Below are 26,546 nucleotides of genomic sequence, written 5' to 3'. Positions count from 1 at the left end.
AATATATCTCATTCCTCTTATTCATGAACATCAATAAACCTGTTGAGGGTTTTTAGCTAAATTGTCAGAATGGAGTCTGTATAGTAAGAAAGTCCAAAGACTGATTAATTTAAACTTTATTCAAAGAACTTCTCTGTTGAGAAGAACATCTAGATCATGTACGTCTTTGTCCACATAAACACATTCTCTAACATCCTGTCAATTACCACTGTCAAACTGGTGGTTACACATCTTCTGTCACATTTAAAGTTGCAGTGACCACAATAAAAACTGCAGTGCATATGCAAGAAGAGGCTTCATTTCATTGTGGCTGTCATCTGCAGTTCACTCACCAGTTCGTCGTCAGCAGTCTCTTTTGTGCTTACAGGGACGTCTGTCTCAGAAAGCAGCAGCTTCGACAAAATTTGACATGTGATTGTACTCTGGGGACATGTCACAGTATGAGTTGATGTGACTTCTGTGTTATAAACTCTTGATCGTAGTTTGTCATTTGATCAAAAGTTTTGTCAATGTTTAACTGTCACTTTGATCTATTGCCTGTTTCTTCTGTAAAACTAGTGTGCCATTTAAACTGTTCACAGTAACGTGTGTGAATTATTCAGAGTAACTGAGGCGCTGTTACCGGAAAGATGTTGCTGCTGCTTTTTATACATTTTGTATACATTTCTTTGTAATTTGGGTGAACTGACCCTTTAAGCCACACAATGAAAACTACAGTATGTGTAGCCAGGCGGTAATATTTTTGAGATCTGCCATTTATTCTCTTTTATAATATATTTTTTAAAGTGTAAAAAAAAAAAAAAGATGCAATAACAATCAGACATAATGAAAAACATTCTTTTTTCTATCAAGTTATCAGCTTTCACCTCCTGCTGTTTTTCTTGATGTGAGAAATAAAAATGCACGTCTTTGCTGGTCTACATGATGTATTTCGATCAGAAGCAGTTCAATAAAAATACAGATGTTTTCGCCGATTGTACAAATGAATAAAAAAAATTTGCAATGATACTCATGCACTTGTACAATACTTAAGTATGAGTGCACTTACATGTACATTCTAATACGCGGATTCCTTTTGCATGACAAATATTTTCTAGCAAAGAAAAAGCACATTACTACACTGTGATATGCCAAAATGAGCAATTCATTGTTACATACTATAATTCATCTAGCAGTTTGACAGAAATGAGGTCAACATGGGACTGCATGCCCTGGTTCCTTTATGAATGCTGATGTTTGTATACTGCTGTAGTGTTATTTGCTATTAGTGTCTTAGAGCGAGTACATGGTTTCTATTAGTGTATACCATTTTCCTAATGGTACATATCTACAGTTAGCATCATTTTTACATCCCTCCAGTATTAAACACTGTCTTTTTGGTCTCATATTAGGCCTACATGGAGTGTTAAGAGAGGAATGAAATGCGAGGTAAGAGTTGGCAATCTCAAGGTTTCCCAAACCTTTTTGTTTCAACTGCAGGCATCAAGCCACATTGTCAAGTATTTTGAGATACACATCCAACAAATGAATAAATAAATAAATACAATTTATCATACATTTTACATTACATACAGTACATTCCCTTGAGTAAATACCGTATTTACACATGCTATCAGGGACTGGATGTGAGACAGCCTCTCGCTACAGTTGCACCACCCGGATCAGTCATTTGTGTCAAATACAGTCATCGGCTCACTTTGCCTGAGCCTTTACCCTCGTGGATCGGGCCCCTTCCCCTGGAGCTGTGGCCCCACTGACCCTGCATACCGGACCTGTCTTGCGGGTGAGCGTGCCGAGGAGGAGGGGACCCGGAGAAGCTGGATGGAGAGCGGCTGCGTCCCTGGAGCGCCCCGCCCTCGCGGAGCTCTTGGCGGGAGGGGGAGGAGCTTAGCGAGCGCTGCAGGGAGGAGGAGGTGCTGCGAGGGGGAGGGCTGAAGAGCATCCCGCTGCGGTCCTGCATCAGCTGGGTCAGACTGGCCAGAAAGTCTGCGTCGCTTGTGCTGCTGGCACGTACTCTTAACCGCCGCCGTCTGGAGAAAACAAAACACGACAGTATGATTATAATGGCTGTTATATAATGATATAATTAAGTATTTATGATCAGCATTTCAATAGCCTTTCCATCTATTCATGACTGGCTTTTTTATTTAAACAGCAGGAGTCTAAATATCTACCATCTAATAAAAACAGGTCAGTGTTTTCTAACACCTCCGCTGAACAAAGCTCTTACCTGTTGTCAACACATGGGCGGATGGGTGGTTTCCCGGGAGGTGGTCGAGGCAGAAACCTGCTGGTCAGTTGCTCAGGTACAAAGGTGGCGCTCACTGGTCGCGGGATCTTACTTTTACTACCTGATGAGGACGACAGAGAAAGAGGGTCTTCTCGCTCCGAGGAGAGCCTGTCTCTCGGCAAAGCGCAAGGCAGGTTGTCGCAGGACAGCGAAGGAGAGGGGGAGTGGGTGGGGGAGCCAGGGACCGGACTGCTCCAGCGATGACGTCTCTCCACGTTGAGGTCCCTGCTGGGGGAGTCAAGCGGAGCGCCGGGTTCTCGTACCGGGATTCGGCTGAATCTCGGGGACGAGGGAGAATCTCTTCTCCTGAGCTGAGCTGGGGGCGGAGAGGAGGACACGGTGACGGTGCTCTCCATAGCGCCTCCGGCCGTGTCGGCTTGGGGCTGCTGATTGGGCTCTGAGGAACGATCAGGCAGACCGGAATCACTCTCTGGGTCTCTGTCGTTGATCAGATGGGCGGTGGGGCCTTTGGCTGGACTTGGCACTGGAGCTAACTCCAACTTCCCTCCATCCTTTAAGAGTTCAGCAGGAGGTTCGTCAGATTTACCAGATGGGGCCTCTAGTGGTATTGCAGCGCTCTTCTCCTGAACAGGAGACTGTGGCGCACAACTGGAAGACTGAGAAGAACTCATTGATTAATGGAATGTGAAAAATTTGCAACAAAACGAAGCAAGAATAAATATTTGAAATATAAAAAAATAAAATAAAATTATTATATAAATAAAAAATGAAATTCCATCTTATTTTTATTTTAAAAAATGTGTGAAATCCATTCAGATCATTACAAAATTAATCTAATTTTACAATAAGTTTCCTTTCAAAAAGCTGCTCACAGGTCAAGCACAACAAAATGCTTGGTCACCCCTACCTGGTCCATCTGGGGTCTTCCCATCATGACGGAGGGCATTTGCCCCAGCATCCCTGGCAGCCTCCTGTGGCCCAGTAACCACGCGCCAGGCATGGACATCTGCGACATGACAGGGCTGCTCGGCACTGCCGGAGACTGGCCATCCTGCGGCTCAGAGGAGTGGTTCTCAGTCTCAGCAGGCGTGCGTGTCCCCGGTTTGTCCTCATGAAGTGCTTCTGCTGGTGGCTTGGTGGCTCCAGAACCGCTGCCTTGCTCCAGCTCAAGCATCACCCACTCCTGAGAGTCTCCCTCCTGCGGTACAGGACTGAGATTCACAGCGACGAAACCACTGCTCGCCGCGCCCTCCTCCGGGTCGGGGGTTGCTGTGCCAGAGTGCTCCTCGTTGCAAGGGGGCGTCTGCTGCCCGTATCCCCTCTCAGGAATGGATTTCTCCCCGACCTGTGAAAGGAGAGGACGCTGTTTGCCCAGGCTGAAACAAGATATTGTTAGTGTTAGAGGGAGTTTGTGTCAGTTTCACAGAAATATTATTTTTGCAGATTGTCACAAGTGCATCCGGATGTATAGAAAGTACTAACTAGGCCTCCAGGAAGCGTTCGATGGTGGGTTTGGGTTCGGGCGCGAGCCTCTTTTCAAATGCCAAGCTCTGACTGTGTCTTATCCTCCGGAGCAGCGGTGCAGCCCGTTCCAAGAACATGGTCTCCGATCGCACCCGTCTAGGAGAGCTCTGTATGGAGCCAGTGTTGGGACTCTGGTTCCCCTGGTTCTGACTGTGCTCATCCTCACTCACCACCTGAATACAATGAATGACAAGGCTGAAAAACTGAAAATGTCTTTGAACGGGGAGGTAGACAGTCCCACCATCTTTTCTAGACTAAAATAACAGGAAGAATGAGAAGGTGAGACTCAAGGAGAAAAGCTCCGGGGGAGATTATATTCAAGGCTGGAAGGAGAAGATGTAATAAGCAAGTATCTTCAAAATGAATGTAGTCCTGAATGTAGATTTATGTTAAACTCCACTGTGATGTATTGCTGACTTTGGGGGTGTTTTCTGCATAAAAATCCACTGCATTGCAGCTAAACAATAAATCTCACTACACAGCATGAGAGGAATAACATTACAGCGGTAGGTAAGAACACTGTACTGAGCATTAACAGTAAACTACGTTGTCCTGACCTTCCTGATCATCGGCTGGGCATGTTTATGGTTGCAGTTGCGGTCAATCTCTTCCCATACATCTCCACCGGGCGTGGTTGGTGTGGGGATCGGGGGGCAGTTGTCAGCGTCACTGAGGCGCTCCCCTTGCAGGACATCCTCAGTGTTCTCCCTCTGCAGCTCGCCTGGCAGCACTGAAGCATTGGCCATGCTGTGGAGGAGAGGGAAGGTCACCCTGCAGCTCGTTTCCAAAGCGCAATTTAGAGTAGTGATTTCTCAGGGATCTCTGACAGTGCAGATTTCTAGTCTAAAAAAAGGCAGCTTGCTATACGCTGAACACATGTCCAACGGAGTGAGAAGGAAGTTTGAATCGCAAAAGTGAAACTGCCATGACAAGCTCAAAGCAATTTTTAAAAAACTACATGGTTGTATGTCAACACTGATTGAACTCTTTTAAATGGAAATACCCCAGATATGCTGGTGTGAGACGAGTGAGCTGCTGAGCAGTGGTTGCTGCGGCAGTGATGGTCAGCATATCCTCTGAATCACACTTCTCCCAGTCGTAAGGGTCATTCTCCAGCACGTTGTGGCTTTTCATAGCGTTCTCAAACACTGACATCAGGAGCTGTCACCGAGAAAACCACATGCATCAGCGTTTGACAGCCGGAGAGGAATAAACAGTGTGTGCAAAATATGCCAAACAAGAGACGGCCAACCTGATAGTCTGGCTTAGTGAAGTAGTCCAAGGTCAGGATGTGATCCAGGAAAATGCTAAACTCGGAGGGAAGGTGCTTAAGCATAAGTCTGTGGTCGTACGTCTCTTTTAGATTTCCTACTTGTTCCTGAGGGAAGAAAGGAGGATATTTGGTTTGTTGGAGCAGATAATTAAAAATTTACAATGAGGAAGTTGTGGAAGCACATACCTTGTCTTTGATTTTCCTCCAGGGAAGCTGACCAACCATGAATTCAACCAGCATGTAAAAGAGGGACCACAGGTCATCATGACGACCCATTTCCTGCAGATTCAGAAACATGAGTGTAAGTAATTTAAAGGGTTAAATAGGATAGAATAGAATACAATTTTATTGTCAATGAGAAACTGAGAGTATGTATAAGGGAACATGTCCTTGGTGCCTGCTCACCTTATTTTTATGAGCATTGATTGAAGCATACCGCACAGTACCTCTAAAGCCAGCCACAGGACGAGGCTGAAAGAGAACCGAGATTGGGTTACTGAAACACAGATAACACAGTCTTTGTCCTTGAAACAAAGTTTACAGGTCCAGAATAACATTCTGAGGTATCTAAATAATATGTTAAAGGCAACTGGATTGACTGTTTTATGTTTGACTGGTGGGATTCGACCCTTTTTATGATGTTCACACATTCATGTCACATGAGGGTTGTTGAGATCACACAGCAGTCATGTGACAGTTGTTAGAGTCACGTGAGTGAAGTTTTAATTTGGTGTGAAATGTGTTAATTTGTGCGCCTTTAACTTTATTAGTATTTCTAGGTGTCCTATCACCTGGATGACTCCCTAGTGCTGTTGGACTACCTCTGGATCCACATTCTCTGATCAGACAGCATTAATATCACATACAGTAGCTGAATGTCTTTTCTTTTAGATCCATTTCGTAACAACACTTATTTGTATCACAGTAAAGTCTCTAGAAGTTGAAACACTACGCTTTAAAAACAGCCTACGGAGTAAACACGGTACTTACTGGACGGACTTCCTGGCTGGAGTTGGTAAACTGACGGGCTAAACCAAAGTCAAGCATGTAGCAGCATCTGCAGGTACTGGCTAGTCTCCCCATTGCAAAGTTAGACTGCAATTTTACAAAACAAAGAAGCACAAACAAGTTCAAGTATTGGTCATATAATATGCTACAGAAATTTGACATTGACTCATTTGATGTACAAAACAATAACAAGAAATTCACAAACTATAACAGGTCATCTTACAGGTTTAATGTCACGGTGCAGGAAGCCCACAGAATGGATGCTTTCGATAGCCTCTAAGATCTGCTTGCCAAGTCTCAAAGTTGTGGAGACGGAAAAGGTTCCGCGGGTCATGGTTCTGCGCAAATCTGCCAGATTCCTCCCCTTTAGACAGGAAATCAACATTGCACATCACATTCATGAAGCAGAGAGATATAACATCTGAAGCAAATGAAACACTTGACTAACATTTGCAGATCAAAAAACCTACCTGCAGTTCCATCACCACATAGTTGAAGCGATCGTTTCTACCACAGCCCACAAAGCGACACACGTGGTCTTTGCCTGTCAAGGAAATAAATAAGTATAACATTTTATGTTGATGTTTGTGAATCGTCACTTCTGTAAACTGACAGCCAGACATCAGGCTGGCCTCACAGTTGATACTAATCTGTATTACTCATATGCTTATGTTTCTCAGGTTGAGTGTCACAGATTTCTGTGTACATATAAATACATATAGTGTGTCCAAATGTCACATCCTGTTTACTACTGTATGCAGTACCTCAAACATTTTTTTTTCACTGTATGTTTCACAGGCTCAACATTGTGTTTCAGTTACACATTTTGACTTTGTCTTAAAATATCAGTAAATTGTGGAGAATGTCTATCACAATTTTCCAGAGCCCAAGGTGATTTTTTTAAATAGCACTCTAATTAACAGTAAATATATTAACAAATAGCTGCTGATTATTTTTCTGACAATCGACTAATCGTGTTCCCTCCAATATCACTTACCCTGCAGCTTCTTCAAGACAGCTACCTCCATCTTCAGCACCTGTTTGGGTTGCTGAGCAGACTCCACCTTCAAGGCGACGGTGGCCTGGCTCAACTGATCCAAAACCTCGTAGATCTCCCCAAACCCACCACCACCTATCTTCCTCGCCTGTACAAAAGCACAAATGGAGATGGAGAGCAGGTGCAAAAAGGGATCAACCCAAAGTGTTGGTGGGGGGGAAACATGTGTGCTCTCTTTATTGTGGTTACTGGTGGTTTTTTTAGTGAAATGACATGATTTTGTGATTTCTCTTCCTCTCAGTGACATCTTACCACTTTCCATCTGTCTCTGACCACGTCTGCCACTGACAGGATGTCTGTGTGCTCTCCAGCCCCACTCATCCTGAGTGCTCTCAGCTACGGCCTGCACCTGGCATCAGTGACGCAAGCTCCTCACTGAAACAGGGAACAGGTTTTCAGATTCAGTTAAATTTTCTCTTTGACAACCGCTGTATACTGCATGCTTCTTACTGAGTATGCAGAAAATGAAAAGAGGAACCATTGATTGTTACTGATTTTCAGTGTTGGAAGAAGTAAAAGTACCAATACAGCAATGTAAAAATACTCCATTACAAGTAAAAGTCCTGCATGAAAAATCCCACTTAAGTACATGAGTACGTAAGTACATACAGTACCAGTCAAAAGTTTGGGCACACTTGGGAAAGTGCGTCCAACCTTTTGAGTATTATTAGCAAAAGGGACTTGAACTATTAAAATTTGGTCCCTGACTGATATATTATTAAATATGACAACATTAGATTATTAATACTGAAACATCAGTGTGTGAGCAGCATGTTACTGTTGTAGCTGCTGGAGGTGGAGCTAGTCCAGTGGTTCCCAACCTAGGGGTGGGGCCCCTGCAAAGGGTCACCATATAAATCTGAGGGGTTGTGAGCTGATTAATGGAAGAGGAAAGAAGTGATAAATGAGAGAGTGAAAAATCTTTGATTTTTTGGTGAAATATTGGATCATTTGAACATTTACTGAAATGAAACCACGTGAGAAGTTTAGAGGGAAAAATTACTATTTGGTGGAGCTGTTAACAACTCATAGACATCTGAAATGTGACCCGACTACACACTGCTTCTTGTAAGACGTCTAAAGCCAAAAAGGTTGGAAACCACTAGTTTCATCTTTAACAATGTGTTGTATTTTAAAAGCTTGTTATATTATCCATTGTGCCAAATAAATGTAGTGGAGTAGAAAGTACAATATTTACCTCTGAAATGTAGCGGAGTGGAAGTATAAAGTAACGTTAGCATCAAATAAAAATACTCAAGTACAATTAAAATTATCTCAAAATTGTACTTGAGTAAATGTACTTTGTTACTTTCCGCCACTGCAGATTATTGTGTCAGAGATAAAATGTTGAGAATAGCTGAGTTATACTGGTTAGCTCGTCGGTCTCATATGAGAAGCTAACTGATGCTTGCAGCTAGCATCGTCTGCTCTCACAACAATGTCTAACGTTACCGCGGCGACCAAACGGGTCATAAACGGCCATACACCGGTCGTCCGCGAGGATTAGCCGTTATGGAGATTATCGTCTATGTGACGGTGTTCACTGCGGCGGCTCCGGTGGTCCTGTGAACAAGCTAACTAGCCATGTTTACTAACGCAAAATGATAACGGTGAGCTGGAAAACCTCTCTGACCTCTTACCGCGCTTCGCTGCACCACTGCGATCCCGGTTAGTGTGTGAAAACCCGAACAGCCTCCATGCTCCCAGTCTGTTCTCAGCTAGCCAGGTCATTCCGAGCGGGCGTTTATGTCAGAAATAAGATGATGGTGATGAACCATAGCTGACGGGGGTTACGTTTAGCCAGCTAGCCTGCTAACGGATGCTGCTACCGCTGCTGCTGCTTCTGCTGCCCCCGTGCTCGGTCTCACAGCGGCGGCGGTGACGTCACGAGGCTGGCCTCTCCTGATTGATCCGCAAACTCCCGCATCAATAAGAGCAGGAACACTGCATCACCCTCACTGCTGCTGGGTCACCAATCAGTTAGATCAATCATGACCATGATGATTGTCCAAAAGATGAAAGCTGTAACATTGGAGTAGCAGAGGCAGACTTTACCATTAGGCAAGGTAGGTAACTGTCTGGGGCCCCAAACTAAAAGGGCCCCAAACAGCTGTAGATTTATTATGATGTTTAGATAAGAAAAATATTGAATTATGTTACTATTATGTTACTCATTGTACCCTGAACTAACTTACAAAAGGCCCATAAAATGCACCTTTATACTTCTTTGTACTTATACTACATCAGAGGAAAACATTGTACCACCACATTAACTTGACAGATAAATGTTACTGATTACATTGCAGATTCAGATACAAAATAAAACAAATAAAATATGATGCATCACTATTGATTAAACTATCCAGCATTATATAAGAATTAAAAGCCTTGAACACAAGCTAAGTAAATTTAAGTACATTGTGCTGATTAATACCTCTTTGTCACACTTCACTTTTTTTGTTTGTTTGTTTATTTGTTTGTTTGTTTGTTTGGTTTTTTGGGTTTTTTATTTTTATTTTTTTTATTTGTTTTTTACTGTTTGTTGTTGTGCTGTTGTATGTTTTTTGTCGGGGACTACAGATGCAAATTAGCTTCAAGCTAACTCCGGTGCAGTGCATCTTATATGTTTCAACCTGCACATTGTCCCATTCAATAAACAAATAAATCAATAAATCAAGTAAAAATGTGAATGCAGGACTTATACAGTATTTTTACTGTGCAGCATTAATAGTTTTACTTCATAAAAACGTTTTGAGTACTTCTTCTACCAATGCTAATACCAACATTAAGTTTGAGAAAGGATGAAAATAAAGCAAGACAGAGTTTGCCTGCATCGGGCCCCCAAATCACTACATCAGAGTAACAGAGGTGCAGTAGAGAGATGTGGTGCCCCTAACTAGATATTCTTTCTGCTAAGATGTTATAATATATTTTGTATGTAAAGACCTTACATTTGATTTTATTGTTAATGTGATGGTTTTTTTTATTCACAAATGTCGTTTTAAAAAAAAATTACCAATATTTTCTCTATTCCTTTGTGATTTCACATATTTTTTGAACTCTCCAAAATCTCAAAAAGGGTATATGTACAATATTAATGATCAATTCTTATAATTTAAATTTTGTAAACATAGAATTCAATTTGCCTTTATTTTATTTCAATGTATTTATTTATTTTTATTTTTATTTTATTGTTCTTGTCCTTCTATTTGTATTTCCTGTCACAGTCCTTTGTCTTCCTAACCTGTTGCCACTCTCCCAGTGGCTCTGTCCCTCTCTCTCCCTGTGTGTGTGTGTGTGTGTGTGAGTGTGAGTGTGAGTGTGTGTGTATGTGTGTGTGTGCCACTACCACGCTGCCAGATCGTAGCCTCTGCTTCAGTCAGTGTTACTGCACTTCAAGCCACCTCACCTGCATTTATCCAGTTTTCTTGTTGTTGCCTGTTTTCCTTGGCCTAACCCTGTTTCCTGTCTCCAGCAGTTCCTTCTGCTCTGTCTCCAGCTCCTCGTCTCGTCTTGTCAGCCCTGCTTCCCTGCCCTGGATCCCCGCTCTTCCCAGCTTCCACCCCAATCCTCAGCTCCTTGTTCCCAGCTTCCAGCTCAAGTCCCAGCCCCAGTTTCCCAACTAGTTGCTCAGGCCCCAGCCCCAGTTACCAGTTACCAGCCCAAGCTTCCCCAGGCCTACATTCCCTTTCTCCAGCCTTTACAATAACTACCTTATTTCTATCATATATCTGTCTCCTCACCACTGAGTGTCTGCACTTGGGTTCACCTGCTCCGTCTCACGCAACACACAGTCTTAAAGGGATAGTTCGGGTTTTTTTAAGTGAGGTTGTACAAGGTAGTTAATAGTGTATTACCTGCAGTAGAATTGGGTTGGCACACTCCCAGTTTAGAGAAGCAGACAAGAGTGCTGACATGGAAGCTGAGCACTGTACTGCTGTGGACTGGACCAGCAGCAAAACATATTTTAGCCACCTAAAAAAACGCCCACCTAAAATACAATCAATATAAGTTTAAGTGTTTTATTATGCCACAGATCAGCTGTTTGGGTCAGAAAGTGCTACTGACACTGTATCTACTTGATTTGACTAATTGGACGGCTGAAGCTTCATATTAGCTTTAAATAAACTTTTAAATACATCTTTGTACAGAAGGAGGCTTGTGGATTTTGGTCCCCATCACTTACATTGTAAGTGCATTATGAAGGGATCTTCTAATGGTCAGTATGAAGTACCTGAAAGTTGAGAACCTGACTATTGTTTTAAGACAGACTTGAAAAATTGTGAACTCGTCCTTTAACATATAGGCTACATGAGGGGGGCAAAATAGGAAGAAACACTTGCCAATATAGTGCACTCCAGTACACCACAACCACCACCCACTAGACCTCAATAACAAACATTAAGTTGAATTATCACCTTTCTGACCATGTCAACAAAAACTGAAAATATATTAACTTTGTAAAAGAAGAATTTATGGCAGCGCTGTTGTATTGGTTGGCATTAGATTGCACAGGTGTTCCTAATAAAGTGCTTGGTGAGTGTACATTCCTTCTGCTCATACTGGCCATTAGGAGATTGTTTCTAATGCACTTCCAATGTAAGAATGGTGCACAGTCCTCGTTATGTGCAAAAATGTGTTCAAAAGTTTATCTGAAGCTTATATGAGGCTTCAGCAGTTTGAATTAGTCAAATCAGGTGGATATCTTACAAAGTTATGTCTTTTAAGTATGAAATTATGACCTCTGACTATTTTCTTGCTGAGCTGCAGTGGAGGTATAACATATGGAGGTATTTTCATACTAAAAGGACTGTAATTTGGGAGATACCCAGATTATTTGACTAACTCAGACTGCTGAAGCCTCATATTAGCTTTATATATACTATTGATCACGTTTTGCACAGAACGAAGAATGTAGATTTTGACTATTGTTGTAAGACAGACTTGAAAAATTGTGAACGTATCCTATGAAGTCATTTGTGACACTGATGCAAAAATCATATATAAAATCTGCTATTGCCATAAAGAATTCCTGCCCAGTGACTTGCAACATTTACCACAATAGTGTGATACAAACAGATATATCAAACTGTTTGTTGCCATGGTATATATGGCAAAATCTGATGCTAGAATAATGTGTACTGTATCAGCCCTATTCGGCAGTACAATGCAACATTCAAATGTAACCAGTTATTCATAACTTTTTTGCTAGATGTATAAGAAATATAATAGCAGTCATGTAGCATACATAGCATGCATGTAGCTGGTCAATACTTTTTTTTTTACTGACTAATCAACTAATATAAATTATTTAAAATAGAAATGTCATGACTGTATATGCAAAGAGATTAAAGGCGTAATAAATAACATGACCTCGGTGACACACCTTTATTGCTCTGCCCTGTAAATGTAGTGATGATGCTTTCACAACCTGGGAATAAAGTCCCATGAATTACCCCCACTGGGTAGTTTCAGTAGTATTATCACTGCTGCGTCTTGCCATAAAGAACATGATTCATGAGCAACTGTATTTCATAAGCACACAGGGTTTTTTTTTTTGGACGTTTCACTTATGAAATGTCTCAATTCACATTAAAATCTGTAGTATATGCAAAATATGATTCAGTTTTTTTTTTTTAAACAAACAGACAATCGTGGTGTTTTCACAGACCCCACTTTGGGTGGATGACATGCACACATGAATAAATATGTTTTAACAGTTTTTACCATCAGAATGAATTCAACACTCAGCTTTTTATATAGAAACCTACTGTTTTTAAAATTGAATAAAAAGATTTTCCTGATAACATACATGGACTGGTTGAATGAATTTAACATGGAAAAACATCTGAATTAATAGAATTTTTTACAAAAAGGTAAATATTAAATATATTTAAAGGTAAATATTAATATTTTTAAATGTAGACTAAAAACACATCTGTTTAGCCTGGCTTTTTTGTAGTGTCTTATACAGTAGTGTTATTGTTTTATAATTATATAATTGATTCATTTTCTTATTAACATTTTACTTTTTTATTATAATCTATTCATTTTGTGTAATAGTATTTATATATACATAAATATATTTTACTGTTTCTATTATTGCTTTTATTTCTTTTCATAATTTTACCATTCACTTCTCTTTGACTGTTGTCTTATTCAACTGACTCTTCTAGAGTAGCTTTTATTCAATATTTTTCTTTATAATCTTTTTTTTATTTACATTTTACACGTCACCTTGTTTTAATGTTGGTTTACTTGTATCTTGGTGTGGCGTTAGTCTCCCAATCCATATCTATGATCCTGTGCGTTTGTCAATCACATGTACAGCACTTTGAATCAGATATAAATAAAAATTGATTAACTGACTGATAAGGATTCTTCAAAAATGTCAAATGCTGGAGGTTCCGCCTGGACACACGACCTGTAAAATCCTCTCTGCGGCCCTCACGGTGTCTGTGTCCGCGTGATGTGCTGACGAGACTCCGCTTTTCGGGTCAACCGTGACAGCAAAACAAACGTACACGGATACAGCGATGGGAGTGGCCAGACTATCGGATTGGATAACAGGATGTGAGTTGAGCTGTTTTGGGGTGAGGCGCACCGCTTTGGGGTGCACAACTTTCTGCGTGTTTGCGCAGTTTTGCAGCGCTTCACACACTCCGGATAAACCGAAATAGCAACTTTAAGCTCTGCGCAGCTCGGTGGCACAACAGTCAACTCTGCGGAAATACCAGCGCAGACCGCTGCACGGCGGAGTTTTCACACATTTCGCCGTCTCATGTGTGGTCTAGACTTAGGGTTAGTTACTCGTTGATGCGGGGAGAAAGTTGTGGACATGTTTTCCTGGAAGTGCAACGGCTTTACGGATGCAGTGTGCAACATTGTAACTACAGCGTAAATGAGCCTTTTCCAGCCCGTCCGGTTTCTGGATTATGTTTTTGTACGGTTGTAAACTCGCCTGTTCGCCATATTGTGCGCCGTAAAACTCGAGGGAAAGTTGTCAGAGTTATGACATTTGTTGCGCACAATCCCTTCATGGAGCTGCATGCAGTCGACTTTGATCGAAACCAAAGTGACTCCATGGAGCTGGCCATGGAGAGCTCTGCGCACCATTGATAAGGTATATACACTCTGTTAAACTAATGCTCGCTAATCTGCTGTCTTGCCTAACATCACTCAGCTCTTCAGACGCTTCCTTATTACTGATTTTAAACATAACATCACTGGCTATCGCTCGGGTGATTTCACGAGCCCCTTCGTTTCCTGTATTTCTTGTTATGCCAAATGGCAGCTACAGTCAGCGCCTCCTTGCAGCCGCCTTAAAACTTTCACCTTTCTAACGTCCTTTTCTGCACGCACCTGGACGTAAATATCGAAGTATAGCTTTTGCTCTGCCAGCGCTCACTTCAACAGGCATGCTCTCTTGACTGATTTTCACTTCACTGACTGGGCTATTTTGCTTGTGTAGGCCTCAATTTCCTCTTTGCTGTAGACGAGTGAAAGGCGACTCAAAACTTTGTATGCTTGTATTCAGAGAAAAATAAAGTGTCTAACCCCTCCTTTCTCTCATAAGGTCCGGCACCCTAAAGAGGATGAGAAGAATGGACAGCAAACCTCAGATTTGATTGCAGAAGGAGGTTTACATGCTCCCCACCCAGCACTTTCCTTTGGGATTTATATTTCCTCCCAAATACCTCCCTATTCACAATTAAACAAAGACATTTTCAGCCACAGCCGGTGAACGCACACTACGAAGGCGATAACTCTGTTTTTGCACACTCAGAGATCAAGATTGAGAGCTCTGACTCAAGCATTTTCATAACATTACTATGAGTCTTCCTCCACAAGTTAATCCTGACAAGAGCAGCAAGCATCGGACTGCAGCCATGAAAGAGCCTGTGCAGCATTCAGGGGAGGTTTATTATGGTATGGGACCTCCAGCTTTAGAGTCAAGCCACAGTGACTCCGCCAGCGGTTCTGGTGTTTATAACCCCGAGAAAGGGCCCCAGGGTCTACCGCATTATCAACAGGCCGCTCCAGTAAAGTGGATGCACCAGGAGTCCATACAGGCCCCCGGCTGGTCTCAGGAAGCTCCTGTGCCAGCCTGGGGGCAGAACTTTGGCTCCTACATGGGTGGAGTGAACGTCCGGGGTCAGATGGCGTTCCACAAAGGAGTCCATGAAGGTGTGGCTCTGCCGATGGGAGAAAATCAACTGCAAGCGCCTGTTGAGGTTTACAGAGATGCCACTCAGGCTCAAGCTCAGGGGAGGGGGCATGACTGGGAGCAGCATGCCGCGGCTGCGATGCACCAGGCTCAGCTGCAAGCCTATCAGCACGGCCACAAAGGCGTAGAGCTCCAGGGTCAGTCCCACGTGCCGCCTCACACTTTGCAGGGGTCCATGCTGCAACCCTTCCAGGCAACTTTTAGGCCCAGCAAGCAACAGTTTCCGTCTGGCTATTACTCGGTTTTTCCGGGCAACAAGGGAATGCCGAGCCTGGCTTACAGCGAGCAGCCTAAAACGCAGCAACAGCAGCTGCTGCACCAGATGCAGCAACAGCAACAAATGCACCATCATCAGCAACAGCAGCAGCGACAACAACAACAACAACAACAGCAACAACAGCAGCAGCAGTTGCATCAACAGCATCAACTTCAGTTGCAACAGCAGCAGCAGCAGCAGCAGCATTTGCAGCAACAGCAGCACCAAATTCAGCAGCAGCACCAAATCCAACAGCAGCAACAAATGCAGCAAATACAGCAACAGTATCATCAGCAACAGCTACAGGAGCGACAGCAACAAATGCAGCAAATGCAGCAGCAGCAGCAGCAGCAACAACTGCAACAACAAAATGTGCCACAGCAAGAAACGGCACAACTTCAGGTGCAACCAAAACAGCAACAAACCCAAAACTTTGCGACCTATCAGCCTCCTGAGCCTTGTCCACCTGAGGCCGAGTCTAAAAAGAGTGATGTCCAAACAGTGGAGCCGCAGCAGGAAGCAGAAGTCCAAACCCCTGATGCATCAGCCGTACCTGATCCGTGCCCCGAAAAGGAGGCCACAAATCCTGCAGAGCCGTCAGATGCAGCGCCAGCCGCCCCTCGACGCTCGCGCCGCCTTTCCAGAGAGGGACAGTCCCCATTGGGTCCCCCTTCAACAAACATCTGGTCTCAAGCCTCCAAAGAGCCTCCACTGTCCCAGAATGGAGTTGCTGGCGTACAGGCTGTGAAAGGAGGGGAAAGCCAAACTACAACAGGGGGAGTCATCCAGAGCACCCGTAGGAGAAGGAGGGCGTCCAAGGAGATCAACTTGGAAACTCTCGCTCAGAAGGCATCAGAAATGGAGTCCCTGCCTGCTAAAATAATCAAGGTTAAAAAAAAAAAAAAAAATCACTTATTACACTGGTGCTGTACTCAGTTCCTTATTTATTTATGACAAGTTTTACAATTAAAGAGAGATTTTTAAATACTTTTCAGGCTCAATTTACTTGAGGAAAAATTGCAAAGACAGCGAATCTGTGCATGTGAGAGCAAAATTTCTCATCTGGCAAAGTTGGCAAGCAGCTGTACAAAGAGGAAGAACCCTGTTTCTGTGCAGAACTTCCCTATGGTTTACAAAATCTTTTTCTTGGGCTTGTTTACTTGACTCCTACAGCTGTCGAGTCTCAACTATATCAGGCTGTTTCCAGCATGCGCAGTCATACTATACACGTCGTCACGCAGCAGATACTGGTACAACCCGAAAAACGGCTATTATTGAACGATTCCTCCTTTTTTTTTTTTTTTTTTTTTTTTTGGATTTGAAAGATTGATTTCATTCTATGGCTGCTGATACTCTTAACCTTGTTGTTAAGGATTTATGATGATTACATTCGAGGTGGCACACCCACTGGAAACGGCTTCTTTATTTTCTCTGTAGCAGCTTTTTTTAAACAAACACTCGTCACATTTCGCTTTTGTTTTTTTTGTGTGTGTGTGTGTGTGTGTGTGTGTGTGTGTGTGTCAGCACAAGAATATTTAGTACTCTGGCCTCAGGGGGGTTTACAAGGCTTGTCGTGGGTTTTTGTGCAGAGCGTGCATGCTGGATGTACAGTTGGAGCAGCTGCATGTCTGCACACCTCCACATTCCTCAGGCTCTTTCCCAGTCATTCAGCAGATCTAGGGAGGGGCCGAGCTGTCAACCTGCACAGTTACACTCCGGTGCTCCTTAACACACACCAAACAGGTTTAATATCGCTGCTTACAAGGCAGAGCTGTTGTATTGTGGTTAACAGACGGAACCTTTTCTGGGTTGGGAGAAGATATTCAAGATGTCAAGGTTGATGATAAAAATGTGATTTATACTTTACATACTTTTCACTCCCGCTATTAAAGCTTAAGATCACTGAAATTTTATCAGCTTGAGCAGAAATACCAGGGAGGCCTGCTCATCCTCCTGGAAGACTATGAAAATATGATGCAATAAAACAGCACTTGTATGAATTTTTTTTTTTTTTTTTAAAGTATAATCTTTATTATTATATATACATCTGACAGACGGCACTGCAGACTTTCAGGTTTTTTTACCTGCAGAAGTGGAAATTAATCAGGCGCCTTCTCAAAATTTAAAGCAAAGTAGCTAATGATTAGCTATTGGTTCTCATGTAGTTTAGAACAGTTAATTGAATAATCGTTTAATCCGTTAACTGAAAATTAAAGAGTGACAATTTTGATGATCAGTTTATCATTTCAGTCGTTAAATCAACCGAGAATGCCAAATATCCTCTTGTTCAAGCGTCAAATGTGAGGATCTGCTGCTTTTTCTGCTTTATATCATTTTAAACTTTGGGTAATAAGATTTGAATACGTCACCTTGTGCTCTCAGAAATTGTGGGTGTCATTTTTCACTTTTTTTTTGACTTTTCATAGACTAAATAAATAATGGATTGATCCAAAAAAAAAACAATCCACAATAAAAATCATCTGTAGTTGCATTTATATTTAATATAAAATATAGCATATGAAATTCTATTTAAGAAGAAAAATGAATAAATATTGTGGTGGATTTGAAAATGAATAAATCCTACCTTTTTATGTGCACTCACACCATCTTCTTCCTCTTTATGCCCCTATCCCTTTTCCATTTTCCCTGCTACTTCCCCAAACTTGCTTTCTTTCCCTCTCCCTCTCGTCACCCTCCCGCCTCACTCCTTTTTTGCCTCAACAGGAAGACGGTCCTTCAGGCAGGCAGGCCACCATGGTGCCTCTAGTCATTCCTGTGTCTGTGCCAGTGCACAGGAGTCAAACGGATCCTCAGGGCGCCTGGCCTCACGGACGACTCGGCCAGGCTGAGCGGCCTGCAGGGCAGTCTGATCGCAAACCTTCTGTCATCGTGGCTCGCCGGCGATCACTCAGAAACTCCATGACCGAGAGTTACGGCCAGGTCAGTTCTGTTAGGAGATAATGTTGGTGTTTGATTGTTGGGTTGTCGTGATATCCTTTCAGTCTGGTTGAATAGTGAAGAATGTTGAAACGGTATGTTCATGGTGTGACCCGCAATCAAATGATCAGCATCTAAAGATTTCCATATTATCTCCCCTTGAAACTCTTACATATTTAGTTTGCACACGTCACTATGATACATTTACAAGCAGTAACCATTCAGCTACTGGGGCGCTCCATGTTTGCAGATGTTTATTCAGACTCAGACCACATTATGCAACTACCTCAAGACCCCCTTAAAATTGTTATTAATGACAACTTAATCCTGCACATATACACGAGCATCCTCAAAGGTCTAGTTCTCATGACTACAAGTAGCCATGCAGAAAGGCAACCTTTGAGATTTTAGCCCGTAAAACGTCCACTGAGGAGTGGCAGAGTCCTGCTGCTGGAACCCGGACTAGTCAGCACTCTTAAGGGGGTGTGGTTGTGTGCTTTTATGATAACGTGACTCACCAACTCTCCAAAATCCCGAACTACATGACCTACTGTTTTGAGTCAGGTGCGTGGGTTTAGAATGAAACCTGATTTAGCAACAGCGTCAAGGTTTTTCAGGAATGACTTTAAGAGAAATGTGACTGTGTTTCTGTGTGCAAAACCTCAAAATTCACATCAATCCTCCTTCTATCTAGGATGGGGAGAACGATCCAGGTCTGGATGAGGATGGAAAATCCAAATTTAAGCGCCGGCCTCGCCCGGAGCCCCTCATCATCCCTCCTCCCAAACCATCCACCTTCATCCCTCCATCCGTTTACTCCAGCATAACTTCCTACCAGAGCAACCTGCGCTCCCCAGTCCGCCTGCCGGACAACCCCCTCACCCTGCCCCCTTACACGCCTCCGCCCATTCTGTCTCCTGTGCGGGAGGGCTCGGGTCTCTACTTCTCCACCTTCCTGACCAACATCGCTGTGAGCAACCAAATCCTGCCGCCGCCGGCTACACCCAAGACTGCATCACGAAGTCTCTTGCGCTCCAGTAAGTGTTTGTTTTTTGCCTCTGGCCTTCTACAGGTAATTCTACCAATGAGATAACGTGTAAGAACTTTTTCATTTCTGTTTTTCAGCAAGTTCAGAAATCACACCGCCGGTCCTGCCCCTGATCACTGATGCCACACCTGTTAGCTTTGAACCGTAAGTCGAGAAAACAAGCCTCTAAGGTTTTCGATACAATACATAATAATATATACTTTCTTCAGCACAACTCTCTGCATCTGTGTCCTGTTTTTTTTCTTTTTCATTGTCCAGGCGTATCAACATCGGACAGCAGTACCAGGCAGAAATACCAGACATGCAAGATCAACCTTCCTCCCAGCTTGACGTGCACAAGGCTGACTTAGTTTGGCTCCCTCTGGATGAATCCCAACTTAAACACGGTGATCAAGAAAGCAGTCAGTATCTCATATTACATGTCATTGACTGACTGTTATTTTCCTTTTTTTTTTTTGTGTGAACTCTTATGTCACCACCTCCCCCTCACTTTTGTCTTTCTAGTGGGGGATTTGATGAACATGGCTTGTTCCAGCGTGCTCAGAGGCGGAGGAACCAATCAGGAGCTGGTTTTACACTGTTTACATGAGACTGGAGGTGATTTCCTTGTGAGTATAATGACTCGTAGTCACTTTAGAATAGGAATGAAATTCCTTTTGAAAGGTTTTGGCAAATCAAACTTTAAGGATAGGTTCACAGTTTATCAAGTCTGTCCTAAAACAATAGTCAGGCTGGTTTTCTTGCTGTAATCATTCAAATAAATCAAATCAGTTTTATTTATTAAGTGCCAAATCACAACAGAGGTTATCTCAGGGCACTTTTCACATAGAGCAGGTCAAGACCGTACTGTTTAATTTACAGAGACCCAACATTCCCCCCATGAGCAAGCACTTGGCTACAGCAGCAAGGAAAAACTCCCCTTCAACGGGAAGAAACCTCGAGCAGAACGGGGCTCTAGGTGGGCGGCCATCTGCCTTCTGCCATCTGCCATTCCCCCCTGTTCATACTGACCATTATCAGAACCCTTCATAATGTACTTCCAGTGTAAGTGATAGGGAACAAAATCCACAGCCTTCCTTCTGTGCAAAAACGTATTTGAAGATAATATGAGAATTCAGCCGTCCAAATAAGTTAAATCAAGTCAATACCTTTCAAAGTTAGTCTTTTTACTGCCAAATTCCCTCTTTTTTGTTATGATCCTTCCACTGCAGCTGAACAGCAAAACACTCTCCTCGAGACAAAAAGACTACAAATATTTTACTAAAAACCTGTAATTGTGGAAGATATCCACTTTATTTGACAAAGTCAGAAGGCTAAAGCCGCATATTATCTTCACATAAACTTTTAAATACATTTTTGCTCAAAACGAGAACTGTGGATTTTGTCCGCCGTCATTTACATTGAAAGCACATTAGGAGGAGATTTTCTAACGATGACTATGAACAGGAAGAATGATCACAGCGAACAAAACCTGTTGTAATGTTTATTTGGGCGCCTGACTGTTGTTTTGAGACATGAAAATTGTGAACCCTTCCTTTTAATTAAATCAAACACCTTCAAATGACAGTAGCAGAATATGATCAAGACCTTGAAATGTATTTATTGACATGCATCATTCAAATATTTGTGCTTTTTTTGCATATGGCTGTTCATATTTGATGCAGTCAAATGAGAAACGATGGCCTCGTTAAGAATGATTTGCTCACCGCGGTTAATCATGTTGATTTTTAAGGAGACGCTGGAACGTCTGATGCTTCAGGATCTTCCAATCTTCCCCAAAGGCCATCACCTGACAGGTTATCACTACTCAGGTGAGTGTTGACGTTACAGCAAAAATTCAAGCTGTTCAACTTTAATCATTTCCATCAACTCTCATATATTTTCTTCCTCTCTCTTATTTTCTACACTCTCTGATTTTATAAACATTTCCTCATTCTCTTACGTAAGCGCAAACTGAATCGTCATTACTTCTTCATCTGATTTACTCGCAGGCTCCGACAGCTGGACTGCAGAAGAGAAGCGCTACTTCAATAAAGGGATCTCTGCCTACAGGAAGGATTTCTTTCTGGTGCAGAAACTGGTATGCTAGTTAAATTTTACCCTGCTGTGTTAACAATTGCTCTCATCCAACACAATCAATGAGAATAAATGTAAAAAAAATACATTTAAATGTAATTAAATGTGGTTTGCGTGGCATTTAAACACCAATAAATCATTACCACATTAATTCTGAGGATTTAATGTAATAGTGTAAACAAAGAAGATGATCAGAATAAAGATTTTCTGCTGTTACCGGCCTGCGTCTGCATTTTAACAGCGTATGACGCCAGATTCAGATGTACTGCAAAATCTTTTGCTTTTGCAAACAGGAAGAGGACGCTTTTCTTTCAACACAAACAAAGTTTAAATGTTTCAAAAAGTGCCAAAGAGAAAAAAAATTAGACCCAACAAGCCACATCCTCTTTGTGGCAGGAAGTAACTGGATTCATGGGAAATGTGGTCTTTACTTGATAAAAACACAAACAGGCTGTTACTCATATCAAGCTTGGTTTTTTTTATATATGTATTATAAGAATACATAAATGTCTCATCAATTTCTCAGTTGTATATGGATGCTAAAAAATGAAAGCTACAAAGGCGTGATGGTGCATTGTCTTATGTCGAAGGTGCGGACCAAGACTGTGGCTCAGTGTGTAGAGTTCTACTACACATACAAGAAGCAGGTGAAGATCGGTCGCAACGGGATTTTAACCTTCGGCCCTCCATATTCACCAGTGGATAAACACACTGAGGCCGTGGTGGACGTTAAGGTAGAGTGGAGTTTTAAAAGTATTCAGTTAATGTCATAGAATGTGTGTATTAAACCATATTTTCATTTTCTGAGCCATGTTACTGGAAAGCTGCAGGGTTTTATCTTTGAAATGGACTTTACTCATGAGGAATCTTTTCTAATCCTCAAGGGTGTTATAATCTGAATTCGAAAGGTGTTGCAATCTTGTGTTTTTTTTTTCTGGTGTTTGATTCATCACAGGGTTCACAGCAGTCAAAACCGACTCAAGGAGAGACGGATGGGGATGTAAAGAAGGAAGTTACTTATGACCAGATCCAAGAGAGCAGCCACCAGGCGAGGGTTGCTCAGTCACTACAGGCTCATGACTATGTAAGTGTTTCACTATGAGCCTACAAGACAGTTCATAGACTAATAACTTGCACATTCTTGCACAACTACATTTCCTATTAACAAAGATTTCATAAAAGTTTGGTGAAAATAAATAATGATGATCTGTATCAAGGCTAGGTGGAAAACAAACAGCTACTTATGTTTGGTACTACAGGCAGGAACAGTGGTGATGCTCAAAGAGCCGGGCAGTGTGAATAAGGAGGCTCACCACCCGCCAGCACATCACAGGTCTCGGGCTGAGCCGGCAGCAAAGAAGAGCAGAGCAGCTCCAACGAAGCCCTCGCAGGATCCTGATGCAATTTTTCCATGCAAGAAATGTGGCAGGTATAGTCAAATCACCACAGAGATTTGATTATTTATGTTTATAACTGAGGGGGTGTTGTGATGTCCTGAACATCGCTCTTTGTTAAATTTGCAGCTGCAGTTACAGAAGCTCTTTGTACATTTATACTTAGTGTAGTTTTGAGTTTTTACTAAGTGAAGATTTATGCATCACTGAATTACAAGTTATAGGTTATTAACAGGTTGCATCCCACAATCTAGTTCTAACATAGAGATTAGTTGTTCGGAAATGTTAACAAATGTAATCAACTGTCAAGAGAGTAAAAGAGGTAACATGGAATATGGTTTACACACTTGATTAAAATGACCTTTAATAATGAAGACGGAGATGATTTTAAATTACATTTTAAAAAAAAAAAAAGAACACAACTCAAATTACGAAACCGTTTCCCAGTAGCATTACACTAGATGACTAAAGAATGTCTCCTTGATTACTAATTCTGAAACACACGTATTTCACAATTTCTGCATGTACTCATCTATAAAGTCATACCTGCATTTACAAAATCTTAGCAGTTACATTTAATACATAAATGAGCCTCTTAAAAGTGTTCATTTGACATTTCTGTTACAACTCAATGATGACAATGACTTCCTGTTTACATAGTTGATTGAATTTGAATGCGTGGCGCTACAAATGCTTCCATTCAACCAATTTCCTCATTACTCAAGGCTTTATAAGCCAAGACATTTCCTATGTTTTAATAAAGAAAGCCCTTTTAGTAAATCACAAGCTTCAAATAGTTAGTGATGGTTTTATAAATAGTTGACTCAGACTGCAGCAACTTCAGCTGATACTGTCCATCTAACTAGATACTAGAGGACTGTGCTCGATTTTCATGACATTCTCTTGTAATTACCATTGCAAATTCTTGCAACAGTGTTTGTTTTTATAAAATCTTTTTTTAATAAGTCATTAAAGGTGCAGTGTGTAGAATTTAGTGGCATCTAGTGGAATGGACTTGGCAGAAATGAAATGTAATATTCAGGACTATATTTTAATTAGTGTATAACCCCAAGAAAATAAGAATCATGTTTTGATTACCTTAAATATCTACAGAGGGAACAGGTCCTCCTCCACAGAGGTCACCATGTTGCACTGCCATGTTTCTACAGTAGCCCAGCATGGACAAACCAGACACCGGCTCTAGAGAGGGCCTTTCAAGCATGTAGGTTCTCCTACATGCATAGAAGGGGAGGTGAAGGGAGGTGTATTCAGTTGGTTGCAATCCTTAACCTCACCACTAGATGCCACTACATCTTAGATCTTAATCTTCAAATAAAAGTATTGATGTGGCTTGTAAATACTATCAAAAGGGAAAGGAGTGTTTCCGCCTTCATTTTTCTTCCGTTTTTAGTTTCTGCACCATATCACATGTAAACAACCTTTTTTTTTCACTACTTTTCAGCCATTTTCTATTTCATTTCTTATAAACTATAAACTCTTTTTGAAGCCTGATGCTCTGACTGACTGCTTTCTTAACTCATTTTCCATCCCGATGGAATTTTGAGCTGTTTTAGTGCCAGTACACAAAAGTGAATTCTTTCCAGGCCACATAGACAAAGTTAGTATCACTAATTTGTTTTTATTTAGTCTCTACATGGTCTGTAATTATCAGCCGATCCATGCTAGGATCAACCTCAGCCTCTCATGAACCTAAATAGGTTTCACTAATACAGGGAATGAGTCATTATTTGCATGGATTCTCGCAAGTATGCTTTAAAATTCAGTGCAGTAGAGTTTAGTAGCTTTTACAGGCATCATCTGTTGTTTACATGTAGTGTTGCATGATCCCAAACAGCTGTTACTGTGTATAATGTTGCATCATCATCCTCTCGTATCCTAGGGTGTTTTATAAAGTGAAGAGTCGAAGTGCCCACATGAAGAGTCACGCCGAGCAGGAGAAGAAGGCTGCAGCACTGCGTCAGAAAGAGCAGGAGGAGCAGGCAGCAGCCGCAGCCCGGGCAAGAAAGGCAGCAGCGGCAGCAGCAGCGGCGGCGGCGGCGGCGGCGGCTCATCAAGGCGGAAACGGAAACGGAGTGACGGATCAGGCAGAGGTCAGCAGCCAGGAAGATTCATCTGAGGGAGAAGATGACGATGACGAGGACTGGCACTGAGAAACAAAACGCAAGAGAAAAATCAATGAGAAGATGCATTGATGGGTAAATAGAAGGTAGAGATGGAGATTTAATTAGAAAGGGAGGGATGAAAAAAAAGATATACTGCCCCACGGAGAGCAGAATAAGCACAAGTCTTCCTGTTAACCCTTCACACTCCTTCCCTGGCTGATGTCGGCTCTGTGTGACCGTTATACAACTTTACACCCATCAGCCAGGAAGTGTCACTTCACGTTTTCACACATTTGTATCTCTTAAATATTCAGAGGAAGTTTATTTTTTTGAAATGCACTTATCTGTATGCTTCTGCTTTTGCCAATATTGCATTCTTTTTTTATATCCTTTATTTAATTGAGTATATGTCAAAATATTACACATTTTCATTGTGTGGACTTGCAATTGTTATTTGATATTTCACAAGATAATCAGGACGACTGTTCAGCAATAATACATCAAGATCAAAGCAATCTTTCACTTTATGGTAGCGGCCCTTTTAAATAATGATAGAATAAGAGCTTGTATTGTAAATCTTTTTCTTAGGAAAGTACTATGATGGATGTTGCAGATTTCCATATGATTTTTAGGCTGGTTGTACACTTATTTTTACAACTAAGGGACCTTTAAAATGAAAAATGTACAAAAAAGTATATATGAAATTTCCATATATTTATGATACTGCATTTTGCAATGATTTTCGTAATATAAAAAAAACTAATCATGTCAGCTGCAATATGACTTGTGAATTGAAAAGTTTATTAAAATCTCTGCTGTTGTGATGAAATGTTTCTTTATTTTTCCAGTCACATGGAAAGTGTATGATTGCAAGACATCGTTGAACCAGCAGGTGGTGGCAGTGGTTCAGTTTGCTGCAGGATATTTCCCTCGCAGGCAGGGTTGTGTATAGATGGAGATTCTGTTGTCTGTATGGATAAAGGTAAAATTGACTGATATGTCACTTTACCAGGCTATATTCTCAAATCTTTAAATCTTTTTGCTTTAAATGCTGTCCAAACACAAACATTTCTCTACTAGACTGACCACAATAACACGTGTCAAATACTGTGTTTGTAGGTCTGATTCAGTATGCCAGACAGGGTCTACAGGGCTATTATTCTCATATTAAGTGCTGGAAAGCCAACTCATCCTCAGCCACAGGGGTGTGGTGAAATTTGGCATTGATCAGTGGTGACATAACTCGGCCATAAAGGGCAGTGGAGCCTGTCACCCTCAGGAGATGAGATGCAAGGCATATTGCCCTGAGATCAGGGAGGATAAACTAGACCTCTTTCTGTCTCCCGCTAAGCAGCGACACGCTGGACCCTGA

At 41.8% G+C, this 26,546-nt stretch overlaps 2 protein-coding genes and 1 long non-coding RNA gene across 5 annotated transcripts; 2 read left to right on the top strand and 1 right to left on the bottom strand.

Annotated features, from left to right (window-relative positions):
• Nucleotides 1-908: 908 nt before the first annotated feature.
• On the bottom strand, nucleotides 909-8,983 carry ttbk2b (tau tubulin kinase 2b). 2 transcript variants are annotated; one of them, XM_042389536.1, is made up of 15 exons: nucleotides 8,747-8,983; nucleotides 7,366-7,488; nucleotides 7,054-7,201; nucleotides 6,527-6,600; nucleotides 6,280-6,420; nucleotides 6,039-6,143; nucleotides 5,454-5,519; nucleotides 5,235-5,327; nucleotides 5,028-5,153; nucleotides 4,779-4,936; nucleotides 4,333-4,522; nucleotides 3,734-3,948; nucleotides 3,159-3,627; nucleotides 2,231-2,907; nucleotides 909-2,030 (listed from the first exon to the last, which is right to left on the bottom strand). In XM_042389536.1, exons 2-15 carry the CDS (start codon nucleotides 7,432-7,434, stop codon nucleotides 1,685-1,687), a joined length of 2,877 nt encoding a protein of 958 aa, XP_042245470.1. In that variant the 5' UTR covers nucleotides 7,435-7,488; nucleotides 8,747-8,983; the 3' UTR covers nucleotides 909-1,684. The 2 variants fall into 2 exon arrangements, with proteins under 2 accessions (XP_042245470.1, XP_042245468.1); XM_042389534.1 differs by having other exon boundaries at nucleotides 8,754-8,983.
• A 107-nt stretch (nucleotides 8,984-9,090) lies between these two features.
• On the top strand, nucleotides 9,091-10,841 carry LOC121881807. The gene is made up of 2 exons (XR_006091913.1): nucleotides 9,091-9,179; nucleotides 10,589-10,841. It is a non-coding gene; the product is annotated as an uncharacterized LOC121881807 (long non-coding RNA).
• Nucleotides 10,842-13,688: 2,847 nt separating this feature from the next.
• On the top strand, nucleotides 13,689-26,003 carry mideasa (mitotic deacetylase associated SANT domain protein a). Of its 2 annotated transcripts, none has more exons than XM_042391129.1 (13): nucleotides 13,689-13,914; nucleotides 14,690-16,484; nucleotides 18,321-18,536; nucleotides 19,228-19,570; nucleotides 19,659-19,725; nucleotides 19,840-19,982; nucleotides 20,086-20,189; nucleotides 21,314-21,392; nucleotides 21,573-21,661; nucleotides 22,248-22,391; nucleotides 22,613-22,741; nucleotides 22,917-23,086; nucleotides 24,952-26,003. In XM_042391129.1, exons 2-13 carry the CDS (start codon nucleotides 14,946-14,948, stop codon nucleotides 25,220-25,222), a joined length of 3,294 nt encoding a protein of 1,097 aa, XP_042247063.1. In that variant the 5' UTR covers nucleotides 13,689-13,914; nucleotides 14,690-14,945; the 3' UTR covers nucleotides 25,223-26,003. The 2 variants fall into 2 exon arrangements, with proteins under 2 accessions (XP_042247063.1, XP_042247062.1); XM_042391128.1 differs by having other exon boundaries at nucleotides 13,689-14,236.
• The last annotated feature ends 543 nt before the right edge of the window (nucleotides 26,004-26,546 follow it).

The sequence above is a fragment of the Thunnus maccoyii genome, chromosome 17 (assembly GCF_910596095.1).
Source record: "Thunnus maccoyii chromosome 17, fThuMac1.1, whole genome shotgun sequence".
Taxonomy (NCBI): Eukaryota; Metazoa; Chordata; class Actinopteri; order Scombriformes; family Scombridae; genus Thunnus; species Thunnus maccoyii.
Note: the sequence above shows the minus strand (reverse complement) of the source record. Positions and strands in the feature narration are given on the sequence as shown.

Excerpts from the sequence above, each read along its gene's own strand:
- ttbk2b (XM_042389536.1), bottom strand. The coding sequence starts at position 7,434 with ATGAGTGGGGCTGGAGAGCACACAGACATCCTGTCAGTGGCAGACGTG. Across the intron at positions 4,523-4,778 it reads CTCACACCAGCATATCTGGG|CATGGCCAATGCTTCAGTGC; the intron begins GTATTTCCATTT and ends TCTCCTCCACAG. Across the intron at positions 2,908-3,158 it reads GAAGACCCCAGATGGACCAG|TCTTCCAGTTGTGCGCCACA; the intron begins GTAGGGGTGACC and ends AGTTCTTCTCAG.
- mideasa (XM_042391129.1), top strand. The coding sequence starts at position 14,946 with ATGAGTCTTCCTCCACAAGTTAATCCTGACAAGAGCAGCAAGCATCGG. Across the intron at positions 19,571-19,658 it reads ACGAAGTCTCTTGCGCTCCA|CAAGTTCAGAAATCACACCG; the intron begins GTAAGTGTTTGT and ends TCTGTTTTTCAG. Across the intron at positions 22,742-22,916 it reads CACTACAGGCTCATGACTAT|GCAGGAACAGTGGTGATGCT; the intron begins GTAAGTGTTTCA and ends TTGGTACTACAG.